The 24645-nt window shown below is 30.8% G+C and overlaps 1 protein-coding gene across 1 annotated transcript; it reads left to right on the top strand.

The window, feature by feature from the left end:
* Window positions 1-7858: 7858 nt before the first annotated feature.
* Window positions 7859-21718, top strand: LOC124367708 (laccase-2-like). The gene is made up of 12 exons (XM_046824781.1): window positions 7859-7982; window positions 8471-8674; window positions 8829-9000; window positions 10762-10882; window positions 13442-13652; window positions 14405-14628; window positions 15655-15856; window positions 17453-17643; window positions 18383-18584; window positions 19275-19490; window positions 20931-21167; window positions 21513-21718. The coding sequence occupies exons 1-12, from the start codon at window positions 7940-7942 to the stop codon at window positions 21650-21652; spliced, it is 2163 nt and encodes a 720-aa protein (XP_046680737.1). The 5' UTR covers window positions 7859-7939; the 3' UTR covers window positions 21653-21718.
* The last annotated feature ends 2927 nt before the right edge of the window (window positions 21719-24645 follow it).

Here is a 24645-nt window from a genome sequence, read left to right as displayed (position 1 = left end):
ACATCTCAGAATGGAGTAAAGGAAGCCGTAACTCTCTCAGATTCAGTTACGGTTGACAAACACACTTTCTGTCCGGTAGATTCACTTACTATAGAGGACCTATTGTTATCGAGAAAAACAGTAGGTCGTTTCCTGAGTCTGAAAATAAATAACTTCCGTCGTAAATACAACTCCACGTCAGGAAAGAATCCTCTCTTCAGATATTTTATTTGAGCAACTATTCAGATGTAATGTTAGTAATATCCTGGATGTGAGAAGTCATCGTCCATTCAGTGTAGATATGTTAAACTACTTGTATAATCAATTTTAAACTACAATATTCAATAAGTTTTGTTTTTAGTTCTAACCAATATAATAGTATATCAGTTATAAAAGCTTCATTTATTTCGAGTTTGATGATACTGCATGCCAGTCTATATAAGATTTTGCTAAGCGTTGAAGAATATATTTACGTTGGTTTTTTGCTTACAATGAGCAAATTGAGCAAAAGTGAGTAAATTGCAGATAAATAATTATGTAAATTAGTTAAGGAACAATCATACGACCTACAATGAAATGTAGTAACCCATAATACATATATTATTGTTTTGTGTACTTATATAGTTCAACTTTTTCATGAAGCCTTAGTGATGTAAACATTCAAGAACACTAAGTTTCGAAATTATAAATCTGATCTAATCCTCAGGTGAGTAACTAAACCTAACACATAAATTACGTCTAGGTTAAAATTAACAAATCGTTCCCGGAGCGTTGTCACACGCATTGCATTCCAGTTCTAAAATGTGTAAATTAATGTTGTTTTAAAACACAAACTGCTAATTATTAAAACTTAATTACAAAATACAGATCACAATAAGACTGCACTCGCCAGCCAAACGCATTTGTCAAAGCAGAGGCCAATAATGAACATAGTACAGATTTTTTTACCACTGAACAATGGAAAATATTTCACAAAACCTTCCATTGTTAAAAACATACTTCAAACAATGAATTTTAAGTTTTTTGAACACAATATATTACACTTCGGTCAAAAATAATCTAGTCACACAAACTTTACATCTTAAGTCACATAAAACAAGTAACTTAAAATGATCCAACACATAAAATAATGTATCATAATTTATACCATTTTTTAAAGGTTTGAGTACTTTATCCAACGTTAAGTTTCTCGCTACGCTATATTCAACAACAATTATTGGAATGGTCCTGTATAGTACAGTTTCAGTAAGAAAAATAAAACATAATTAAATTTTTCCCGGAAATTTTCCATTTTTTAGTGATACAAACAATCAAGAAAATTGCGCTTCGAGATTTTAAATCTGATCTTATCCTTAGGTGAATGACTAACCCGCCGGACATTTGAACATGTTAGGCTAGTACCATTATAGGTTGTTAATGGCGCGTAAGTTATCAGTAGTCGTGGACACGATAGCTAGTTGGGCCGACCATTTAGTCATCATATTAACAATGGGCAACTTCTAGACATAATGTAGTTGTTACGTGAAACCTTTCTCAAAGTTAACTATTGTCTTACTTGATACTTTTAAAGCCAGCTATCAGATATATAAATAATAGTCAAATAACTGTTAGAAAACTAGATAAAAAGACAGTTAAATATAAATGAAGTGTTCATGTCGTTAGCTCAGGATAATTTTACATTTCTTTTTGCCTCTAGATATTATTTTAAATGTGTTGAAAAAATAAATAAATTGGTTAGGAAAATTTTTTGTTTTCAAAGTGTACCCTTTTTATACCCTCCATGTTTACCTCCAACCAAAACTGACAATAAATGTTGTTCTTAGATGAGATTATTCTATCCATTGTGGAACCACGTTGTGTACTTATTCAATGCTAATTGGGTTGGATATTAGATACTGAATTATTCTATTTCGATAAGTGCAAAACAATTGAAACTAAGTGGAATAGATACTAGCTTATAAGATTAGCATTGTACTTAGATCAGGACATATACGAGTAGGTGTATATTGATAATTTACCGAGACCATGTATTCATTTAGCAACTGTCAATGTTTTGGTTACCCAGAGTATCCCTTTTAGGACCAACTAACGATATATCGTTAGTTTGTCTTTTAGGCTAAAAAATACCAACTAACGATTTATCAGTAGTTTGGTTTTATGGGTTATAAGAAAATAATTAATAACTTTGATTCAACCAAATTTTGACTCCACATCTATTGATAGTTTCTACATTCACAATCGTTTTGAATTTAGTAAAATTTTAATCCACGGAGGAGTGGGAAATGATAAATTACGCAGTTGGTAGCGCTAGCTCTAAGCCGCGACCAACACGCAATCGCCAGCGCCAGCTGACTGACGCGGCCTGCCGAGTTTGTTTACGTTTTGTTCATTGTGTTTAGACGATTATAGTGCTTCAAAATGGCTAAAAGACATTTGAACGAGGATAGTATTGAAGATTTATTACGTAGTGATGCCGATCTAAGTGAAAGACCAGAAAAATTTGACAGACTCTTCTGACTTTGTCGTGAGTAGTGAAAGTGTCGAGTTTGTTGATGATAGTGATGCCGATCGTGATTTCAATCCCGATCAACCCTCCACTTCACATGGTAGAAGGTTTTCACTATCAAGAATTATTAGTTCATCGTCATCGGAAACAGACGATAACGAGCCACCTAGACGAAAATCCAAAGGTAGGCCTATGGTAAATAAGGTTAGAGGACGAGGTTGAGGTTGGCCTAGAGTTGTAACAAGGCCTGTGCCAATGAACATAAAGGCTGAAATGTCCGATTCTGATGATGGCAATGATATGAATGACTTAGTTTTGGAAAGAAATATATGAAAAACTCAGATTCCTCCACCCAGTCACCTATTTTCTTTCAGTGAACTTCCAGGTCCCAAACATTGTCCGCCTCAAAATGCTAGGCCTATTGATTATTTTTGCTTGTTCTTTTACCACAGCCTTTTTGCAAACTATTGTGAAAGAAACAAACAGATATGCCCAGCAGTACACAAATGACAATGAAATCAGTATTACCAATAAAATAAGAAACTGGACGAATGTTACTGTTGGTGAAATCAAAGCATTTATGCAGTATTACTAAACATGGGACTGATCAACAAATCAACACTGAAATCTTACTGGAGTACTGATAGACCCAAAATACACCCTGGTTTGGTCAAATGTTTAGTAGGAACCGGTTTTTGAATGCATTCATATGTTTTTTCATTTGACAGACAACAGTAAATTGGCCAAAAACACTGATCCTGATTATGACCCCACAGCAAAATTCCAACCACCTATAACTCATGCCAACAATGTTTCACGGCATCACTATATTCCTAACAAATAATTATCAATTGATGAATGTTTGGTTGGGACAAAAAACTACACTAGATTACTACAGTAACCTACCAAACAAACACCATCACAAATGGGGTATCAAATTGTGGGTAATTTTGTGACTCCATTACAAATTATTGTTTTGGGTTTACATGTTATAAAAGGAGCTTCATTTTCTGATGATCGAGAAGAAAGTAAAAAGTACGGCTTAGGCTACTATGTTGTCATGGAACTTATGCAAAAAGGAAACTATTTAAATAAAGGCTTCCATTTATTTTGTTGACAACTTTTACACCAGCTTTGGACTTATACAAGACCTGTACAGAAAACAAACCTTCCTCACTGGTACCATAAGAAGAAACCGGAAGAACTTACCCAATGATGTCAAAAAAAAATTTTGCTGTTGGATGAAAAGAAATATTATAGGATTGACTATGTTTTTGACTCTAGCTTATCGTGAAAAATCATCACAGTCACGACCAGTAATACTTGTCTCGTCTGATTTACAAGCCATAGATGTTCAGACCAGGCGCACAAAATTTGGTTTTGAAAGAATAAAAAATAAACCAAAAGTCATTGAAGAATATAACAGGTACATGGGTGAATTGATACAAACGACATGATGCTGTATGCTTATCTGGATGAGAGGCGTACAGTCAAATTCTGGAAAAAAGTTGTATTCAACGTTTTTGGACGAATGGTTCTAAATTCGTATGTTCTGTATAAACTAAATTGTTTAGGTAAGCCTATGACTAGATATCATTTTGTTGTGTCAATTATTAGAGACATAAACTGAGGAATGGCTACAGATGAAGACTCCCAGTGGTACTGGTGGTGGCGGTGATGCTCCAGACAACCAGCTGGCTGCCATCTCTTCTACTCAAAACTTATGGAATATTCAAGTTACCAGGGAAACAAGAAAAAATGTTGTGCTGTATGCAGTAAAATTAGTCTTCAAAGTGGTGGTAAAATGAAGAGATCCGGAAACTGCCTGTGTCAAATGTAATAAAGGCTTACATGGAGTGTGCCTCGCCAAACATGTTTGTTAGACTTGTCAGTAGTTCTGTAACATTTCTTCTGTGTGCAAAAATAATTTATTTTTAGTTTTTTTAGTATGAGTAAGTTTTAGAATAGTTCTCATGAACTTTCAAACATAATAAGGACCATGAAATAACCGAGTTAGAGACAAAATATTGTGTCATTACTGCTTAATTGGCCTGTTCTCTGTCGTTATCGTGAAAAATCATCACAGTCACGACCAGTAATACTTGTCTCGTCTGATTTACAAGCCATAGATGTTCAGACCAGGCGCACAAAATTTGGTTTTGAAAGAATAAAAAATAAACCAAAAGTCATTGATGAATATAACAGATAATTTTTCTGCTTCTATCTGTTTTCTAATTTTTACCATTAATTATTATTTTTCCTCGTATCTCAGCCATTTATTGAAGAAAAGTATTGAAATAAGTTGCTGTCTCCTAAGCAATAACTTTTAAATACATGTATCTATATGTGTGGACTGTTTCTATTTTTTTAGATTACACAAAATTCCCTATAAACCCAAAATTTTTTTTTTCAAAAAACTTTTTATTTGTAGGTGTTTAACAAACCTTTTTTTGATTTGCACAAAGTAAAAAGCTATTTTCTTATTGTTAGTCACTTCGTTTAGAAACAATTTTTGAAAATTATTGAAAATATCTCCACTACTTTATAGAATATAAAATTTTTTCCCCCAAACCCTTACACTTTTTAAAAATACAAGGCGGTCTTTTTAGGCATAGGTCCTAATATTACATTAAAATTACACATAATTTTCATTAGCATCTGTTAATGTTTTCATGCCCCAATTTATCTGAAAGTTTTCCAATATAACTACATATTCACTTGCTTTGGAATGTCCGTATTTGTAAAATTCCCTCATAGCTCTTGAAGAAACATTGTATTTTGTTAAAAAGCTAAGATTCTCAAAATACTTTACTTACACAACCTTTGAAACTATCCCTAATATAAAATTTATAATTATAATTGTCTAAGCATAACAGAACACTCTAATAGTTTTAAAAATGGTGATTTAGGTCTGTCTTTAATGTTTTATCGACCTTAAAACTGTGATTAATAATAATAATACGACAACGAATTATGATCACATTGAATGACATTATTTTATCGTTTGAACTAAATGACTATATTTTTTGGATATAAAACATAGTTTACATGTCTGTAAATATGTTTATATTTTAATCCAATAAGATTTTATTGGTTATCAATGAAATTCCAAAACGAGAGCGCCGTTTTATTTACAGCCGTTTGTTCCACGGCGATCTGTTTTTTTTTAACAATGATTAGTTTAAATAGGGGGTTGATGTACTGCTTTTAAAACTCTGTGATATTGTAATGTACAGTAATAACAATGAAGACAAGAATGCTTTTATTTCTTGTTCTACTCAATATGTTCTACTCTCAGCCACATTTCTTGTCAGTTCCTCCTCTGAGAGCCTGTAGCAGCACTAACCACTCACATGTCGGTAATGCAGTACAAAGGCATCCAATATATTTTGATATTATATATGTTCATGATTAATTTATTATAATTGTCTATTTCTTAATACAACGTAATTGTATATATATATATATATATATATATATATATATATGCTCCCGGCGGAGCAAGTACTTTTTGTGATTCAATGTTTATTGAAATTATATATATATATATATATATATATATATATATATATATATATATATATTGTAAACGTATTATTACTTGATATGAATATATCCTATATGATGTAACATATATGAGATTTGTTATTTGTAAAATTCAAAGAGATACTAATGTATAAGGAGATAGACCATGTTTATACCATGTTTTATTCCTTTTATAGGTTTTTTATTATTCTTTAAATAAAACTAATCTTTTAAATTTTATTTTTGAGTGATTATGTTTCGGCTAACTAAACTAATCTAAACCTTACTTCTATATCATATAGACGTAATTTTTAAATTCCAAAATTTTTATCAAAATCGTCTTATATGCTGAAAAATGAGAAAAAACAGTAAAATTTTAATTGCTTTAAAAAAGGTAAAAGGATTATATATTTTTATGTAAGCTTTTTAGTAATTGTAATATACACAATTTAATAATTTTAATAAAAGTACAGCTGATAAATCAAGAATGGTCCACTCCCTAAGATATATCAACTAATTTTCGATTATTCACTCATTTCAAAAAAGATTATATTTCACAGTATTAACAACATTTACAAGAGATTGATACATACGAAAACATAAAACAAGGAGAACATACTCTTTGAAGACCCGGGCATAAGTAAAAGGTCTTTTAATTTATTGATATTTAATAATTTTCTTATTTAAGTATATATGGACAAGTAATATCTGTAAAAAGCAATTTAACCTTTTTTTAATCGTGAGAAAAGAGGCGTTTCCAATCAAAACTGAGTGTTTGAAGAACAGAATTGCTAATACAGTGTTGTTCAACCTTAACCAAAAATGCATAGTTATGGGTTTTTTCCGATTATTTGAATAGACACTTACTTACATTTAAACTGTGTAAAATTTTAATATTCATATTTTTAATATATAAAAACTAACGTTATAAAGACCTCCGATTTGTAACCAAACTGTTTTAAGTATAATTTTTTTGTAGATTTGACACAAAGCTAGAGTTTTTTTTCCAATCTCTTTTCCTAATAAAACGGTAATGTAATTCATGTTCGATTATTATATCACATTCATTTGATTATAAGGACAACCGACTTTCTATTAATATATTTTCTCCAAAATCTCTGAAAGTCGGTTTTGAATAAAAGTTGTATTTAAGGTTACTGACTGATAGTAGGTTACATTATAATGAAGATGGAGTCACTATCCAGCTCTGTAACTTACGCAAAAATATAAATTTATTAATTCTTCAACCCTACATTCCATAGTTTTTAGGAAATACATTAATTTAGAAGTTTCACCGGTTACAAATCTTTCTTTGTGATTTTGTGTATTTATGTAATCGTTGTATCAAAAAAACTAATAACATTTAGTAAAAGGTAAACATTTTTCTGTTTTACGATTGACTGTGAAATTTTTGAATAGTACGAGTTGGACTATTTAAGACTTTCACAAATAAATAGACTCTACTAGATTTATTGCAGTTGGTTTTAACTAAATTAATTATTATATTCGTTTTACAATATTTAAAGGGATTTTTCATATAAAGTACCGCAAAAATGACTATCATTCAATATATTACATGCTTTATATCATTCGTTGGAATTAATATAATGATTAATATTCCAAAAGACATATTCATGCATTAGAGTAACAGAACACTCAACAAACTCTCTAACGTCAATATCATGAATTCCAAAAGTGGTTAATTAGTTAAGCAAACCTAGCACTGAACTCAATCATCGAATCAGTCCCATTGACTAGACAATCTGCTTAACGCAATGTTTAGACAACTGAGACAATGTTTAGATGGTTGGGGCCTTGATTGGCTACCACAATGGGCTTTTAATTAATCTGCAATGCTTTACCTTTGACTAAGGAAATGGAAACCGGCGGCAGTCCAATGCTGGTTCATGGACCACATTGTCGATCACCATGAAAACCATTCTGTTTATGTTCATACTGGTGCTCATAGAAGGTTGTTTTAGTCATATGTGATTTTTAATTTATTATTACAGGAATTATATAATTAACTACTAATAAATCATTAGGCTTTAGTAACAGTTTAAAATTTATTAAATGTATTTAGATTTTATATTGTTTTTTTTAATAATTTTTCAAGACTGTTTAAAAGAAAAAAACATTTAATACCTAAAAAACGTTCAAACAAGACTTATGTAGTTCCATGACCAAATGTTATTTATTTCATACGATAAATCTTAATAAAGGTCTTTAAGGGTGTTTTATATAAAATTAAGATGTTAAAATATTAAATACTGCTTTTTAAATGTTGATTATTCACATATGATTATTGATTTATTACACTAGCATGAGAAACAAATAGAGCTATCGAATTAGAATTGACGTTCATTTTTATACTAAGTATGCTTTTTAAAGGAGGTTGGGCTTGTTTCAGGAAGTTACCACAACTACTAAGCATATGTAACAGATTGTTGTACATTTTAGAGGGAAGAGCACAAAACGCAGTCCGTGATGCCTACAACAAAAACAACCCCCAAAATAGAAAAAATGGCGAGGATCAATCACAGTACGAGGCGTTTGATAACTACAAGAACAGACTGGCTTATACTGTCGTCGATAGAGGAAATTCCCAAGCTGCTGCTGGAAGCAATAACTACGAGAACGTGAACGACGGCGAAGTATCAGACTGTATGTACCCCATCATGTTTATTTCACCTTGTTTTTGGATAAATGGTTAATACATCAAAGATAATATGTGAAAACTGCAATATTTTAATACAATTAAATGATTATTATTCTTTATACTCTTTATTTATCACCCATGTTTTTCCTTTTGTGACAGCCGGGACTGCGGGCAAGTTGCTACCATTTCTCCAGGTTGATGATATTGATTCCGGCCTGTATGATGACCCCGATGATCTACCCCAAAACAGCTGCACTAGACCCTGTGTTGCCGGACAAACCCGTACCTGCTACTACAGATTTGCTCTTGAACCATACTCCGTGATGGGAAAGTAAGTGTCAATAGCTCGCAAAATCAACGCAAATATCTTTCAATATTTAACAGTATTGAGCCACTTTAGCTATTTAATTATTAGATGTATAATTCGACATACACAGAGTGTTTTGGAAAGTTATGAGAAGTTTACTATAAGTAAGGTAAACATTAAAAAAAATATCAATACATTAGCAATTATACTAATTATTTATAGTCCATAATATTGCTTTTATTGACTTCAGTCCAGAAAGCCATCATCATATTTTTAAACTAACAAAATTTTTGCCAAGGGAAAATTAAACTAAGTTTACATTACAATATCAAATTCACGGAGCTTCTGATTTAACCATCACTAATTGGAACAATAATATCTATTCATCTCAAGAAAATCTCAATAATATATAAAAATTTAGGTGGTGGAACTGGTAAGAAAGTCGTCATAGAGGGCACATATATTTAAACTACAAGTTAAGTTTGAACATTACTATTTTTCGTTAACTTAAAAAGCTATTTTGATTTATTGTATAGAGGTAAAAACTGTTTGAACCCATTTATAGTGACGTTATTTTAATTTTTCAGAGAGTTTTAGCAACTTCTCATTACTTAAATTCCCACAAACTGTCTCGTAATACTCTTGCGTGCTTAAGATTAGTTAAATCATTGTCGGAATATAAAGATTTTGGATTATATACCACTCTGTACAAGGGGGCAATAAGGTTCTTCAAAGTCAATGGTATTTTTGACTGTTTATAATAAAGGTTTCAAGAGGAAAAAGGTGTATATTCCGTGTGTAAATACTTTTTGATCCCAGGAGTTTAACTCGTCACCACTTGGTTATAAAACTTATCCCTACTGCGCGCTTCGCTGTTGGCATTTAAAAAATAATTTACCTCTTACTGTTATTGTGTTTTTCGATCTAGTTAAATAACGTAGTATTTTTTCATAAAGGTTTCGTTATTTTCTGATTTAAACTTTAATCCTGTAAAATTAAGCTTTTAAATTGAAATTTTTTTTTCAATTGGCAGTCAAAATACATGTTAATAGTCTTTTTAGGTATACACCAAGCATATTTATATGCAAATGAGTTTTAATTTTCGTAAGCTGGGTGATTACTGAAGATTTCTACAATGTTAATTAAAATCTGTAGGATAAAAGAGGATATGTGCTTGAAGCACGTATTTTTAATACCTTGCTTCATGAGTTAATCAAACAGTAGTCAGTATATCTACAAACTGAGTTTAACGTAACTTGTAAATTAAATTAATAGTCTTCCAATTAACAGATTATGTAACCTTCACCAAATGAGAATATTTTCAGATACTGTTAAAAAAATAAAGTAATATAAATATAAATAAAACAAAGAATTATTTTTAATTCATTACAATATTATTTTCATTAAAATTGTACTGTAACAATTGCATGAGTTACATAACATGCATTATTATGTTATCATCAATAAGAGTTAATATTTAACTAATTTAATTTTGTGAAGGATAATTCTTCACTATTAATTTTTGGCTATTTGAATAATTCTTTATAGGTGGAAATTTAAAGAGTTAAAAACTGAATTTTAATTTAGTACTTGTGAAACGGTTATGTTTAATTATATTGATTCATATTAACAGAAATAACAATCTATTAGTCGATGAAACGTACAATAATATGTTTTCTAACAACTTAAAATTTTTTATAAACAATTATTTCCTCAAAAACGTTAATAAAATTTAAATTCTATTAAATATATACTATTAAATTAATGTGATCGCTTCTTTTACAGAGCTTGTAATGACTGTTTGAACAACATGACGCAGTGCTTTGCCAGAGGATGTGTGACTGCCGACGGCTTTGAAAAGGCAATTCTGACAATAAATCGACGTATGCCAGCTCCGTCAATTCAGGCACGTATGGAGTATTTTTATAACAATCAATGTGTTTTATAACACGTGCAAATATTTTAAGTTAGATTTTCCCATCCATACCGTCACCAAAAACATAATCTCATCCTATGCGTGCACAGCTGATCTTGTTATGCACTGACCCAATCAGTTTTGTAATGTTTTAGGCAGCTTGATACAGTTTGAATAACATCCTTAACATCCAGCCTCTTTCATAATCCATTTCATGATGAAGATAAAATGAAACAGTTAACATTTCAATAATTTTGACTACGAAGTAAACCTGGGACATACCCTTAATTTTTCCAATTTGTTTGGTAAAAGTTTTAATTTTGTTGAATCCCGACATTTCGTGTTATTTATATTGTAACTGTTTTTGAATGTCAGATATATTTATGTTAAACTAGGAATCACTACACGTCTTACACCGGAATTCGCAGATCATCTTAGTGAAAATATTATAATGGAGCGGTATGATATTTTTCAATCGGAATTATAGTTTATACGTTAGATATATATATACATTGTTTTAGTTTTAGTTATTGTGATAGATAGCTTGATCAGTAATTATTGAAAAGCATTAGTTACGCCGGGGCAGTGAATATTGATTTGAAATGTATGATATAATGTAGGTAGATTTTTAAAGAAAAATTTAAGGTTTAAAGCTGAAAATATATAAAAATAATGCCAATAATTGGCACAAGCCGACAGATATATTAAGATTTGGTTAGTAAGCTTGTTTTATTATTCTAAGACTGTTGAACTGAGTGATGCTTTCGTAATAAATGCATTTGTTTAGGACATAACAGAGAACCTTTTCCCTGCCATCTCGATTTTATAAGACTAAAAAATGTCAGGTTTCCTTATTCCAAGGTTACTTACCATAAATAATGTCAAATATCTGTTCGGACACAGATACAACCATAGACTCTTGACATGAAACGGCACCGTTCTAAATATGTTGTTAGAAGAGAACAAAAGCGTAATTATATGGAATCATTGAGAAATTTTATATAAATAAAAATAATCATGAATAAAATGATACAACTCATCGAAATCATCTTGGTTAGGTTTGATCATGAATAATTGGCTAAATAATAATTAATTCAGTCCACCAAATTCAACCACGACATCAATATTAAGGTTGTAAATAAGTACATCATAAACGATTATCACATAAATATTTGTAATTATTTTTCCATGGCTCGATATCATGCCGCTGAATTTAAACATAATTCTATAAGAGGTCTTGGGCGTTCATCCCAATGAACGAACCTAACTTTCTTGGATATACTTTTAGGACTGACTGAAACAAAAACATTCCGATATTAAATCTAAGCTACGCTCTAGGCTCAACAAAAGTCGTTTCTTTAGTGTAAAGTGACTATTATTTTGTGTAAGAAAATCTTCGATATGTTTGAAAGCCCCTTTCGGGTATCTAAATGTGTTAAATCAGCCTCTTAGTTTCGTTCTCTTAGTAACAGTCCAGCTAAGTATAATAATTTCTCATTTTCGACTTTTCTTGAATGTAATTATGTCCAACTGACCTATAGTTTACAATCTCATAGCTCTAAAATACTAATTGCATTCATCAAAGAATAAATACAATTTAATTAAGAACTGTGATTATGAGATTTTGTATGCTTGTATTTATAGTATTCTCCTCTTCATTTGACTGAAAGTGGAGGGCATTTCATGAGAAATGTTGTATAAACTGAATTGTCACAATAAACCGTGGCTTCTAGACGTCATCCTGGGTATGGTATTCCCAGCAGTTCTAAGCTTCGTCCTTTACTGTTCCCCTTATCATTATAAAACGACAATGTAACAAACGTGGTGTCAGAGTAAATTAAATCAACATATTTAGGAGTTGCTCATATACTAACTATTACTACTGTTAGTTTTTAATATTTACTCTGAACTATATAAAAATGTTTGTGTAACTCCTACATTTTTTGTAACTCCTTTTTTGACTGCATTGGTTGACATACACGAAAGATCCTCAACGACAATTAAAATAACGATAATATGATATGATTGACCGCAATTCAGCTATACTGCTTCAAAACTGAAAATTGTAAAAATTAATATTGCAGTAAAATTTTAAAAATCCGTGTTTTCAGCATGCTTCAAATAGCGTGCTATTGTACTTATTTGTGGTAAGACTATGTTTTATAGGCAACAGTAAACATTGCAACAATTTATTTAGTTTTTAATGAAAATCAAACCATTTTTAAACTTGTCATTACTGTAGTATTACTTTTAAACGTTTAAAATTTACAAAAATATTCTTTTCTAATTAAAACTCAGTAATTTGTATCATTTGTACTTATATACTGACATGTGTACATATATTAGGAATTATTATTGAAATACAATTTTTATAAACCGTAGATAATATTCCTTTATTTGCCTCTAATTAAGTTAAGGTAGACTTTAAACTTACAATTTGAGTGTTTATCACTAACAACGTCTATGTCTCGAATTAATTCCAAGGACATGGATAACTAAATAATATGAATAACCTGACTAAAACTAAAATCTAACTACTTCAATTAACAGGTATGTCAAGGGGATCTAATCGTAGCGGATGTGAAGAACCTAATGCCCGGACGAAGCACAGTTATTCACTGGCACGGCCTTCGGCAGATAAATGCCAAGTTCATGGATGGTGTCCCGATGGTAACTCAATGCCCCATCACTGAGTCACAGATTTTCCGGTATACATTTAGAGCAGAAGAACCAGGCCTGGACTTCTATCATTCGCACGATGGTAAGTATCCGTGTTAGTGTATTTTATTAAAACTATCTTCTGGCAGACTTTAGCCGATAGTATAAATATAATGTTGCCTGCATAGTGTGTGTCCATATAAGACGATACCATTCAATCTGTGAACCAATTCACCTCCTAGATGAGAATGCTGCTTCTTGCATAGTTTTATACCTTTTTTAACCTTGAATTGTTTTGGAATATATGTATAATGTGCATAAACATTACAGTTCTAGCATGAATAACGTACTTAAGTTTACTACAATGAAGTAGTGAAACTGCAGTTTTTGGTTATAAACTTATAAGTATCTATCTCATTAATTACTACGTCTAAGTATCTTTATTTTAGTGTTCAGCATCGTATAAATTGATGTGAAAAGGTTAAATAGAAGAGGAATGATCTATCTGAATATTATATCACAACATGTGAAAAATGGAAGATTCCGAAACACAGTTTCAATAATGAATCGCACCCTGTAAACTATTAGTCAATTAGTCAGTTACAGCCATTTGGACTGACGTTTTGACGTTACTGAGAATGTTAAGTCAATTTGGACTTTGGAGCAAGACTGGAAAGGTCGCCTTAAAAAGTTTGTCAAATTCTGTGATAAAATGGTAGTAAACAGTGCTTTTCATTACCAAAAAATTATTTAAACTTGGTATCATTTTGTAGGAAACCGAATACAACCTTTACAAATTAGTACATACAAAAGTATTGTCAGCAACTAAATAAAATGGCTGACGTTTCATTGCAGGTCTGCAAAAGGTGGACGGAATTGTGGGAAGTTTCGTGATCCGACAACCCAGGTCAGAAGATCCCAACACGGACGAGTATGATTTTGACCTACCCTCACACGTGATCGTGATACAAGATTGGTACCATTTGATGGCCGACGCTATGTTCCCGGGGTTGAGGTTTAGGGACACTGAGCAGATGGCGGCCAGTTATCTGATTCAGGGCAAAGGTCGTTACACCCTGGTAAGTTTTAAACGAGAGAAAGTTTTACAAAATCCAAAAACATTCTAATTATAGTCACATGAGTGTTCTATATGTATTTCGCGTCTGTGTTGCAGAGCTGTTGTTAATTCCAAAGTAGGATATTTAAAAAGAAGTACACATTCAGTTTAGTGATGATGTAGATCAAATATATTATATATATGAGAAAAACAGGTAGCAAATTGAACTTTTTGGAACATTTCCTTTAATAAACCAGGTGGAAAGGAATATATGAATATTACATGAACATGAATATACAGGCACTTGCCGTTAGTCCTATTCGGTTAGTTTAATTTTGGTGCATGAAAAGATACAAATTTAAATTATTTATTTTATAATGGTATCTATTTATTTGGTTTTTATTATAAATTCATTTTATTTTTATAAATAATAGTGCTTAATTCTCATTGTTTTTAAGTTTAATGTGCATAGTATCGGTTGGAATCCCCTTATCCGCTTCGAATTAGAAAGCGACGATTACCGTTAATTAATTTCCTTTTCACATTGTTTATTACACGTACATCACATTTATATTTCATATTAAACTGGGGTTTTACTTATTTTACCTTTCTTAGATTTCAGTTTTTTTGGTTACTTTTTCAATTTTCTATACATGATAAAAGTACAGAATTTCTGTTCTCACTACAACGTATATCATAGCACATTTACATTGATAAAATAATCAAACTTTCCATGAATTGTGGTTTCATACTCTGATGATTGAATCTCTATAACTTAACAAGGAAGCGATTTTAATTTTTATTTGTATAACAAGATAGTTTTAGCGTGTAATTTAGTGCAATAAAATGATCCAAATAGAATTCCACCTATAATCTACCTTTTTTGAATTGTTAGGATTGCTGATTTTTAAACCAATTTCTGTCCTTGTTCGTCTTGTGTCCAGACTTTTCCCCAACCTAAATGGGGACCTTTTTTCAAGCAGGCGAACAAGTGACCTAACCTCTGAACAACTTCCACTTAAGTTTAATTTAAACATACCTATTCCAGAGCGACGGCACATTACTCGCCAACACGCCCATCGCAGAATTCAACGTCGAGCGGGGTAATCGCTACGTCTTCCGCATCGTAGCCGGTACTTGTTTCGAGTGTCAGTACATCTTCACGATCGAGAACCATGACTTCGTCATCATCGGCGCTGACGCCCAGTCAACCAAGCCTTACAGAGTGAACAGCCTGACAATGTCTCCTGGTAGGGGAGTTTTTAAATCAGAAATAGTATCCTTCATGTTCAAGTTGGTTATGAAATAGTTCTATTGTAATAGGTTAGTTACATGTTTAGACCAGATAAGGTCTTTAACATGTTTACGTATTGAACATTTATATTATATTTATTGCTAAATTACGTCTACGCTATTCACATAAGTTTTAAGCATCAATACTAATATGCATGTTCAGAAGATGATTAACTTTTAACGAAGTAACACATAAGAAACTTTAGGAAAAGAATATTTAAAAGTTATAGTTCTCTTTTGTCAGCAAAATTAAACAACATAAATTTTTAATTTTCCCCAAAATAATATTACATAAACAAGCTCAGGCCAATATTAAATGTTATAAGTAATTTTAGGTACATTATTTTTAGAAAATCTACTTATTGCAGTTGCCCTCTTGGTAGCACTTATCGAAAATTTCTTCATAACTTTACCGAATTGACCATTAGAACTCAAAAACTTGCCTTCGTTAAAATCGTATGTACAGTACAACGTTGCCTTTAGAAATTATAACTGTCCCAAATAGCCTAATCAAGTTGAAGCTGCGTACAAAAACTTATTTTACAAATGGTTGGTCCTAGGTCAATTTGGTATGCTTTTTATGGGCCTATAGAAAAAACAAAACGTGTGCTAGAATAAAGAATTACTAATAATTTTGTTATAAGTAATGCTTTAATGGTATCTTGAGTGGATTTAAAAATAAAGATTACATTTTAATCACTTTTCTATTACCAACTAATTGTGATAATAATGCTAAAAAGGTTCAATTTTGTTTGAAACACTTTTTGCCAGTTTGGTACGAGATTTTCTTTACCGCACAACGCCTGTTAAACCTTTGGAATTTCACAACTCCGTTATTTACTAACATAGATAACAAGCTAAACCTGCTCTGGTACGCTTATTTTCTTTCCAAAACTTTTGCTAACCAAGCTTATGATTATCTCGATAGGTTTTCGAGATACTGAGTAATTGATAATACATTTGTAATATTTCAGCTTTCTTAACAATCTAACTATTTCTTCCGACTGAGCTGGAACGACTATATAGCATTAATACTTCTAAAATATTTACGTAGTATTTAGTATGCTATGCAAACGTACAGTTAAACAGTCGTGACCAAAATATTTCATGTAAAGATTACGTCACGGATCCCTTGTACGTTATATGATATTTTGTAATATCTTAAACATTATTATTTTCCATGGTTAAACATAAGTTCACTAACGGTAGTTTAAAAATGTTTTTTTAACATCGAATATTTTAAAATGTTTATTGCAGCAAAATAAATTTTTGTATTTAACGTGAGTTAACATTACAACAGAGTACTGGTACACTCTTGATAAACCGTTCCTACGTATTTGAGTACCAACCTTTTAGCCTCATTGATTATGTGGTATATTTTATATTATTTTTATAATCATTAAACGTGTCAATATTAGTTGTAGAGAAAAATATGGGCGTGATTAAATTCAACTTCAATAAACTTAAATGTTATTGTTCACAAAGGGCCAAACAATAAATAGTATTTGGTTTACTTATAATTTACATATGACTCACACACTCTTTTGTAACAGGTGAAAGGTACAGTGTTGTAGTCAACTGTAACAAGAACGTAGGCGCATATTGGATTCAGGTCCGAACTGTGGGACTCTGCAACCATATGAGGGCACAACAAGTGGCCATCTTGAGGTACAGTGGGGCCACAGGAAACCCTGCCTCAGCAACCCCTACTTTTGACGTCAGCCGAGTGAATAATCCTGGATTGGTTAGTAGACTTATAGTTGTGGATATTATACTCGTTAGGTTGTTAAAAAAACACGTAGAATACTCTCAGCTGCTGTATATTTACAGGAATAAAATGTTAGTTAGTTTTCTTCAATTTTAGTACAATTATAATATACGTGTATCCACTAGTTATAGATTTTTTTAAATATCAGGTCCTTTAAACATAAAGACAGTGGTTCCTATACTGTATTCAAAATAGCATTCATTTTGTGGCCACAAAACCCTGTAATATCCTTGGCAGTAGAGTTTCTATTACCTTTATAGAGTAAATATTTATGAGGTGTTCAAAAAACATTTAAATAAGCTTTTCGTGAATGTTTATTTCCGAACAGACGCACACTCAAGATCCAGAAGCAACATTTGTGTTAGTATCAGATAATAGATGCTCCATTAAAGGAGATTTAAATTCAACATTGATGTATAATTAACCCTTCTCTATACAGCTTTGTAATGTGAAGTTTTCCAGATTTCCTTTCTAACTACAATCAGTTCTTAAAAATATTGAAAAACAATCCTTACTTCAGACTGGCTGTCAAAGTTTAAGTGATTGAGATTAGATGGGGTACATCCGGTGTCTGTAGGTAAATTTGTGAACACATATCAAAAGAAACGCTTATAATGTATACTTTTGTAATAAAACGCCTTGTGGAAACTTCCATGTATCTTTAGCTCCTACATTGAAGAACGAAAAATATGAATAATTTTTTTTGTGTATTTAGACGATGAGCCCAGTGAACTCCCTCTGCACTGCCCAGACTAGACGTTCTGACGGTCCTTGTATCCATGATCTACGCAGTGCCAGGAATGCTCCGGCAAGGATTCGAAATGCTCAGCCCGACATGAGACTAGTCTGGGGATTTGGATTTTACTTCTTCACAGACGAGGAACTCTATAACTCCGGACAGTACCACAGGTTCTTGCGTAAGTTTTTAAATATCAGGAAGACAATTCGTTTTTTATAAATTAGAGAAATCTCATTCTTTTTTCGGCATATTCTGCCCGTCATAATGGGCAACCGGCATGTAAGAGGATCTTATGAAATAAATAAAAGTGAAGATTCGGTACTGAAAAAATGTATTTCGGTTCCAGACAGGTTTTATCTTGCGTTCATATCCAAATACTGACGCATTGGACTATGCAACAACTCTACCAGTCTGTGTTAACATTACTGAATGAATTTATATATGCATAAATAATCACAATAAATGAAATTTAAACTCTTTGTGTGATTTTATGTTTTGCATTAAACTTTACAAAAATTATTAAAAATACAGGTTTTATGTACAATTAAAAGTTATAATTAATTTGTATCATATTATTATATTTATATTTGTTATTATAAAAAGTTTTAATAAATTACCTAAGAAATATTATTCTTTAGTTGTAATACTGTAAACCAAGATATTAAAAGTTCACAAATTCTTATTATATGGAAAGTTAAATATGTGCAGATGAAGATAATTTAACCAAATAATACATAAAAAAGTGTTGACATATATTTAACCTTATATTTAAATGTGTATAAACATGTTAATACGTATTTTATCATTAAATCTACATATAAAATAAATTTTAATTAATATATAGGTCTAATGTATCCTGTTATTCTAGAGTCTCCATTCGATCCTGTGGGGAGCACGGTGAATGGCGTGGTGAATATGTTTCCTCCTTCACCCATTCTATCTCAGTTCAGCGACGTACCAAAGAACATAATTTGTCCCGCCCAGGGGTTCAGGGCAGACACATGGAATAGACAGCATCGTGAGTGTGTCAACGTCATGAAGGTGCCGGCAAACAGCGTTGTTGAAATTGTTGCTATTGATATAGGTAAGTGAATATAGACAGGCGTCATTGTATTGATACTGCTTCACAATACGATTATATTTAGATTGAGCATATTAAAATAATTGTACAGATTATAGTTATAACCCATTTCAAACTTGAACATTATTGAATGCATTTGGCATTTTCCTCTCGTGTTTCAAATAAATTCGCTCTGGATATTTATAATCCAGATAATGCATATGGATAATTTATAATCTAAGAGATTATTCTCTTAGAGCTGTGAAGAAAAATACAATTGTTTACTGAACTATATTTTGTTGTAATTACAACTTTATCAAGTAAATTTTAAAAACATACACAAAATCATATATATATATATATATATATATATATATATATATACACTCACACACATATATATATGTGTATATTTAAATATACACACATATATGTATATATACATGATTTCGTGTATGTTTAAAAAATTTACTTGATAAGGTTGTAATTACAATTAAATACTGTAGAATAAACAATTTTAGTTTCTTTTTTTTAACTGCTCTGAGAGATTATATATATATATATATATATATATATATATATATATATATATATATATATATATTTAATTTAAATTTAAAATATAAATATGAAATATAATAACAATAAATTTCAAATGTAATGTTTGTTGTGAATTTCTGTGTTATTTCTTCTCGTGGTATTCATTGTCTTACTGAAGAACTAACTATATTAAAAGTCTTCATTTAAATATTAGTGAAGTATATTTGACTTATTTGACTATACATATGGTCTATCAATGAATTTTTCTATTTACAACCTAGTTGACGTAACTGAAATAATTTAGTTTATGTATAATTGTTTATAATGTGTGTTAGTGTAAATAGGGACAAACAAATTAAAATAGTCTCTTTGTTAAAGAATCTTTCTATACAGAAGAAATATATTTGCCAATAACTACTAAATTCTTACGTTAAAGTTTAATTGTGACAATGGAAAGATTATTAAGTATGTATCTAAGATAAGCTTAGAAAGGGGGAATAAGAGTTTTTCATACTTCGGCCCCATACTTTACAACAAGCTTCCTGTTTGTCCCAAAATATTAAAATATAGTACCTTTAAAGTTAATGTAATTCATTAAATTGACAATTATGTTAAAACAATTTAGAGTAAAGAATTCATGACCATAAGTGTTATACAAAATATATTTATCGAAGGAACGCTAGAATACAAAGGCATTTTGATTTGGATTAAAAATAATTGTATTACAATTATAATTTTTCAATTATATAAAGAAATTATCTCTAAGAAATGTATTAAACCAAAAACTAATTACTAAAACTGAACCTAAAAATAAAATTCACATATGATCTGCACCTAATAACGAATAACTCAGAACTTGTTATGATGAGAACTTTTGGTTTGTTGTTTTGTTTTAAACTCAAATTTACTTGTCTTTATTTGCAGCCAACCATGATCCGGCTGGTATCTCTCATGCCATCCACTTACACGGCTATGACATGTACGTTTTGGAAATGGGAGTGATGAATGGTAACGTACCATTCAACCAGTCTTACGTTCAGCTGATGAATTATCTCAATTCCAACAATCGGCGCAGCATCCCCGTGGACGTGGTTACGAAGGATACGTTTCCTCTTACATCTGGAGGATATGTGGTTGTCAGAATCTTAACCGATAATCCAGGTTAGTCTTTCCAAGAAAACACTTTTTTCAAGATAAACATTTGTGTCAAAATTAAATTTAAATTTAAAAAAATTTAATTTGCACAAATTAAGGATATGGAAAAATAGAGTAAGGCGTTTTCCTAAGGAGAAGTCACTTCCAGCTATTCTTATTTCATTTTTTTATTTAGGATAATAGGCATCAAACAAAATATAATATTCAGTATCTATCAAATAATTTATTACATGTATGTTTTAATCAATGTTCTGAAGTTTAGTGCTCGGATTCCTGTTCAGTCTCTAGTATTTATATGATTTTACTCGATAATAATCTCAAAAGATCTATCTATAAAGTGGCTTGTTTCAGGATACTGGTTCTTCCACTGCCATTTCGCATATCACTTGGACAGCGGTATGAGTGGTATCCTTCAAGTGGGAGAACAAAATACATTCCCATCCCCTCCCGCTGGTTTCCCAAAGTGTGGAGACTTTTTGCCCATTCCGTAATCTTGGTGCTGTAGATAATAAAATCTTTTCGTCTCAAACTAAACAAATATATTCATGTCCTACATACCCATATCTGCAAGTCTAAACCTTCGAAATGTCCAAATTTAGAAAATGTTTTTACATATAACACGCATTTTTGAGCTTAATATAAACATATTTTAAATATTTTATTAAAACCATACATTTATCAAACAAATGCATCAAGCTTGGCATTATTTTCATAAATGTTGTGTAGTACAGTCGTAAGAACATATTGTCAGGTTTAGAAATATTGTGGTACTGTAAGCAAATAACTTGTTGTTTGTTACATAGGTTAAAAAATCGAACAGACCTTCACACATAGTTAAATAATAACACAACCGCTGTCATTTTCTAACGAAAATCAAGACATTTATCCGGAAATTCCAACATTAATAATACAAGGAAATGTGCCAATATGACAAATGTGGAACTGGCTTGTTTTTAAGGATTAATATTTGAAACTTTACTTTAAATCATAAATATATTTGACAATATTGTCAGAATCTAAAAAACATTATACGAGTGACTTTTACATGATTAATTTTATTTCATAATTTTCAATATATTTTATATTTGATGAAAGTCCATTACGTTTACTAAGGCAACCAAAAATAAAAAATATTTTAAATCTAGAAATTATTCTACCACACTAGATATATTTTGCATAAAACTATTTAACTTATCCTTTAACCATTCATCCTTAATCATGCAAGGATAACATAATAAGAACTAGCAGATATGTCTGTATTATATCAAAAGTAAATAAACCCTACTATTACACAAATCCTACATTTAATCATAGCCAAAATTCAGAAACAAAAAAATCCCTTTACTAATTAAAGTTAATATTGTTTTTAGAGACCAAAATTGTTTAAATAAAATACAGCAAAAATATTTAAAACATTTCAAATGTATATACAGCATATAAGTATTGTTGATAAATTAAAATGTTTAGTAAAGAATATCCTCTCCGAGTTTTGCTTTAAACATAAATGAATTTAGAAAAAAAATTAACATTATAAAAAATAATCCGGAAAGGCCGCAAAAATATAACATTGGGGACCTTGGTAAAAGAATACCAGACAACCTATTCTACTCAGACAAACAACCATGAACAGTTTGTGCAGTTCCAGCACCCTTGCACCATGGAATACCACCTCCGTATCACGCCCCCATTGTACCATACCGAGTAGGGGTATGTGTAAACAGGTACATTGAAAGTGGCTCAATGATTATAATAATGCTGTAGATGTGAGATACACTTTCAGAGAAACAGCCATCAAACATTTATTTTACATTTATTTCTAAATTAACTATGAACGATAATAAAGGTAAGGTCAAATTAAATATTTATTAAGATTTCATAACAAATTATAAGATTTACGATAAGAAATAAAACTGCTGGACACGTTGAAAGAACATTGTACAAGTTTTTATTCTTTTTAATATACAATATATAGAACATATAAGTAGTTATGTAAATGATAAATAATCCTCATAACGCCTAATACTATTTATAAGTGTTAGACTAGAACGAAGTTGCCCTCATTTTCTTTTTTGACGTAACAACGTCTTAAATTAGGTTGCGGCTCGGAGTCACTCATGAAAAAGTGTAACGCCCGGTAACGTTACGATGCCCGTCCAGTGGGTCCGCCGCACGGGATCCGCACGGGATAAAGCAGATAACTGTGGGTCCGCCGCACGGGATAAAGCAGATAACTATGTTTATTCGTGAAAATGTGGAGTGCTTAGATTCGTCATTTACAACAACTACAACAATAAAGGTAAATAATTGTACACTGATATTTCATTATCGTAAACTATGATTGATTGATTAATTGTTAGATTGACACAAAAGTTGAGAAACTGAGTTTATAGGTTATGTCATACTATTGACAAATGTTGATAGTGTTAAGTAAATTATTAGTTTAAATCACTCTGCAATCAATCGTAATTCAGTCGATTGAGAAGAAACAGCGCGTATTGCTAGTCAAACATTAAAATAACAACTTATAACCTCTAAACTGTCATAACAGTGCGACCAAACACGAACTAAACCGACCAATCACCACGCGCGGAGTTAGAATTTAACTGTGTTTAGCAAGAATTTCAAATTCCAATTTTAGTAAATGTTTTATTCAACTTTACCATTTACAATAACAAATTTTAATTAATTTCAAATTATGTACAATGTTTTAGTAAACAAAATATATTTCTATAGTTAAAATTTGTGCAATTCTTATTTTCATTCAATTCCTTGTTCCTATTGTGCAATTTAATAATATTCATATCAATAAATATTCTACCGAGAAAAAGACGTTGTCACGTAAAATCTTCGCCCGTAAAACTGACTTTACAGGCAACCATAATTTTTTTAAGTGGATTTTTGAAGACTATTATTACCGAATTAGAGTACCTGAACTTTTTACTCTAGCTATATGAACATAAATAACTACTACAATGACTTTAAAAAATTCACCTCTTCCATCCTTGGTCAGACATTTAAAATTAAAAACATAATTAAGGTTTTACTTCGAATGTAACGAGAAATGTATTACGTAAATATATTTCATAAATATATTATTGGTCATGGTCATGTAGGTTTTCCAAAGTGTTTAACACAAAAGAAAGAAAAGTCTTAGCCATAGTTACTGTTTATTTATTATCGGCCATAACTAGGTAGATAGGTCTATATGAATATGCAAATGCATTTCAATTATAGCTAATAGTTATTTTAAATCATGTGTAACAAACAATATTGTAGTAGGGACACAACTGACTCGACTGTTAAATTATTTTAAACTGTATTAACTGTCTATCTTTAAAAATAAGTTGTAAATTTAACAAGTCATTTATTTAATAACCTGATTTTATTCATTAAGTAAAAAAAAATTATTAGCACTCCTGTAAACTTTAATACGTGTTACTTTAATATTTTTATATTAATACTATAATATCACATTACTTTAATA

This window comes from Homalodisca vitripennis, chromosome 8 (assembly GCF_021130785.1).
Source record: "Homalodisca vitripennis isolate AUS2020 chromosome 8, UT_GWSS_2.1, whole genome shotgun sequence".
NCBI classification, from domain to species: domain Eukaryota; kingdom Metazoa; phylum Arthropoda; class Insecta; order Hemiptera; family Cicadellidae; genus Homalodisca; species Homalodisca vitripennis.
Note: the sequence above shows the minus strand (reverse complement) of the source record. Positions and strands in the feature narration are given on the sequence as shown.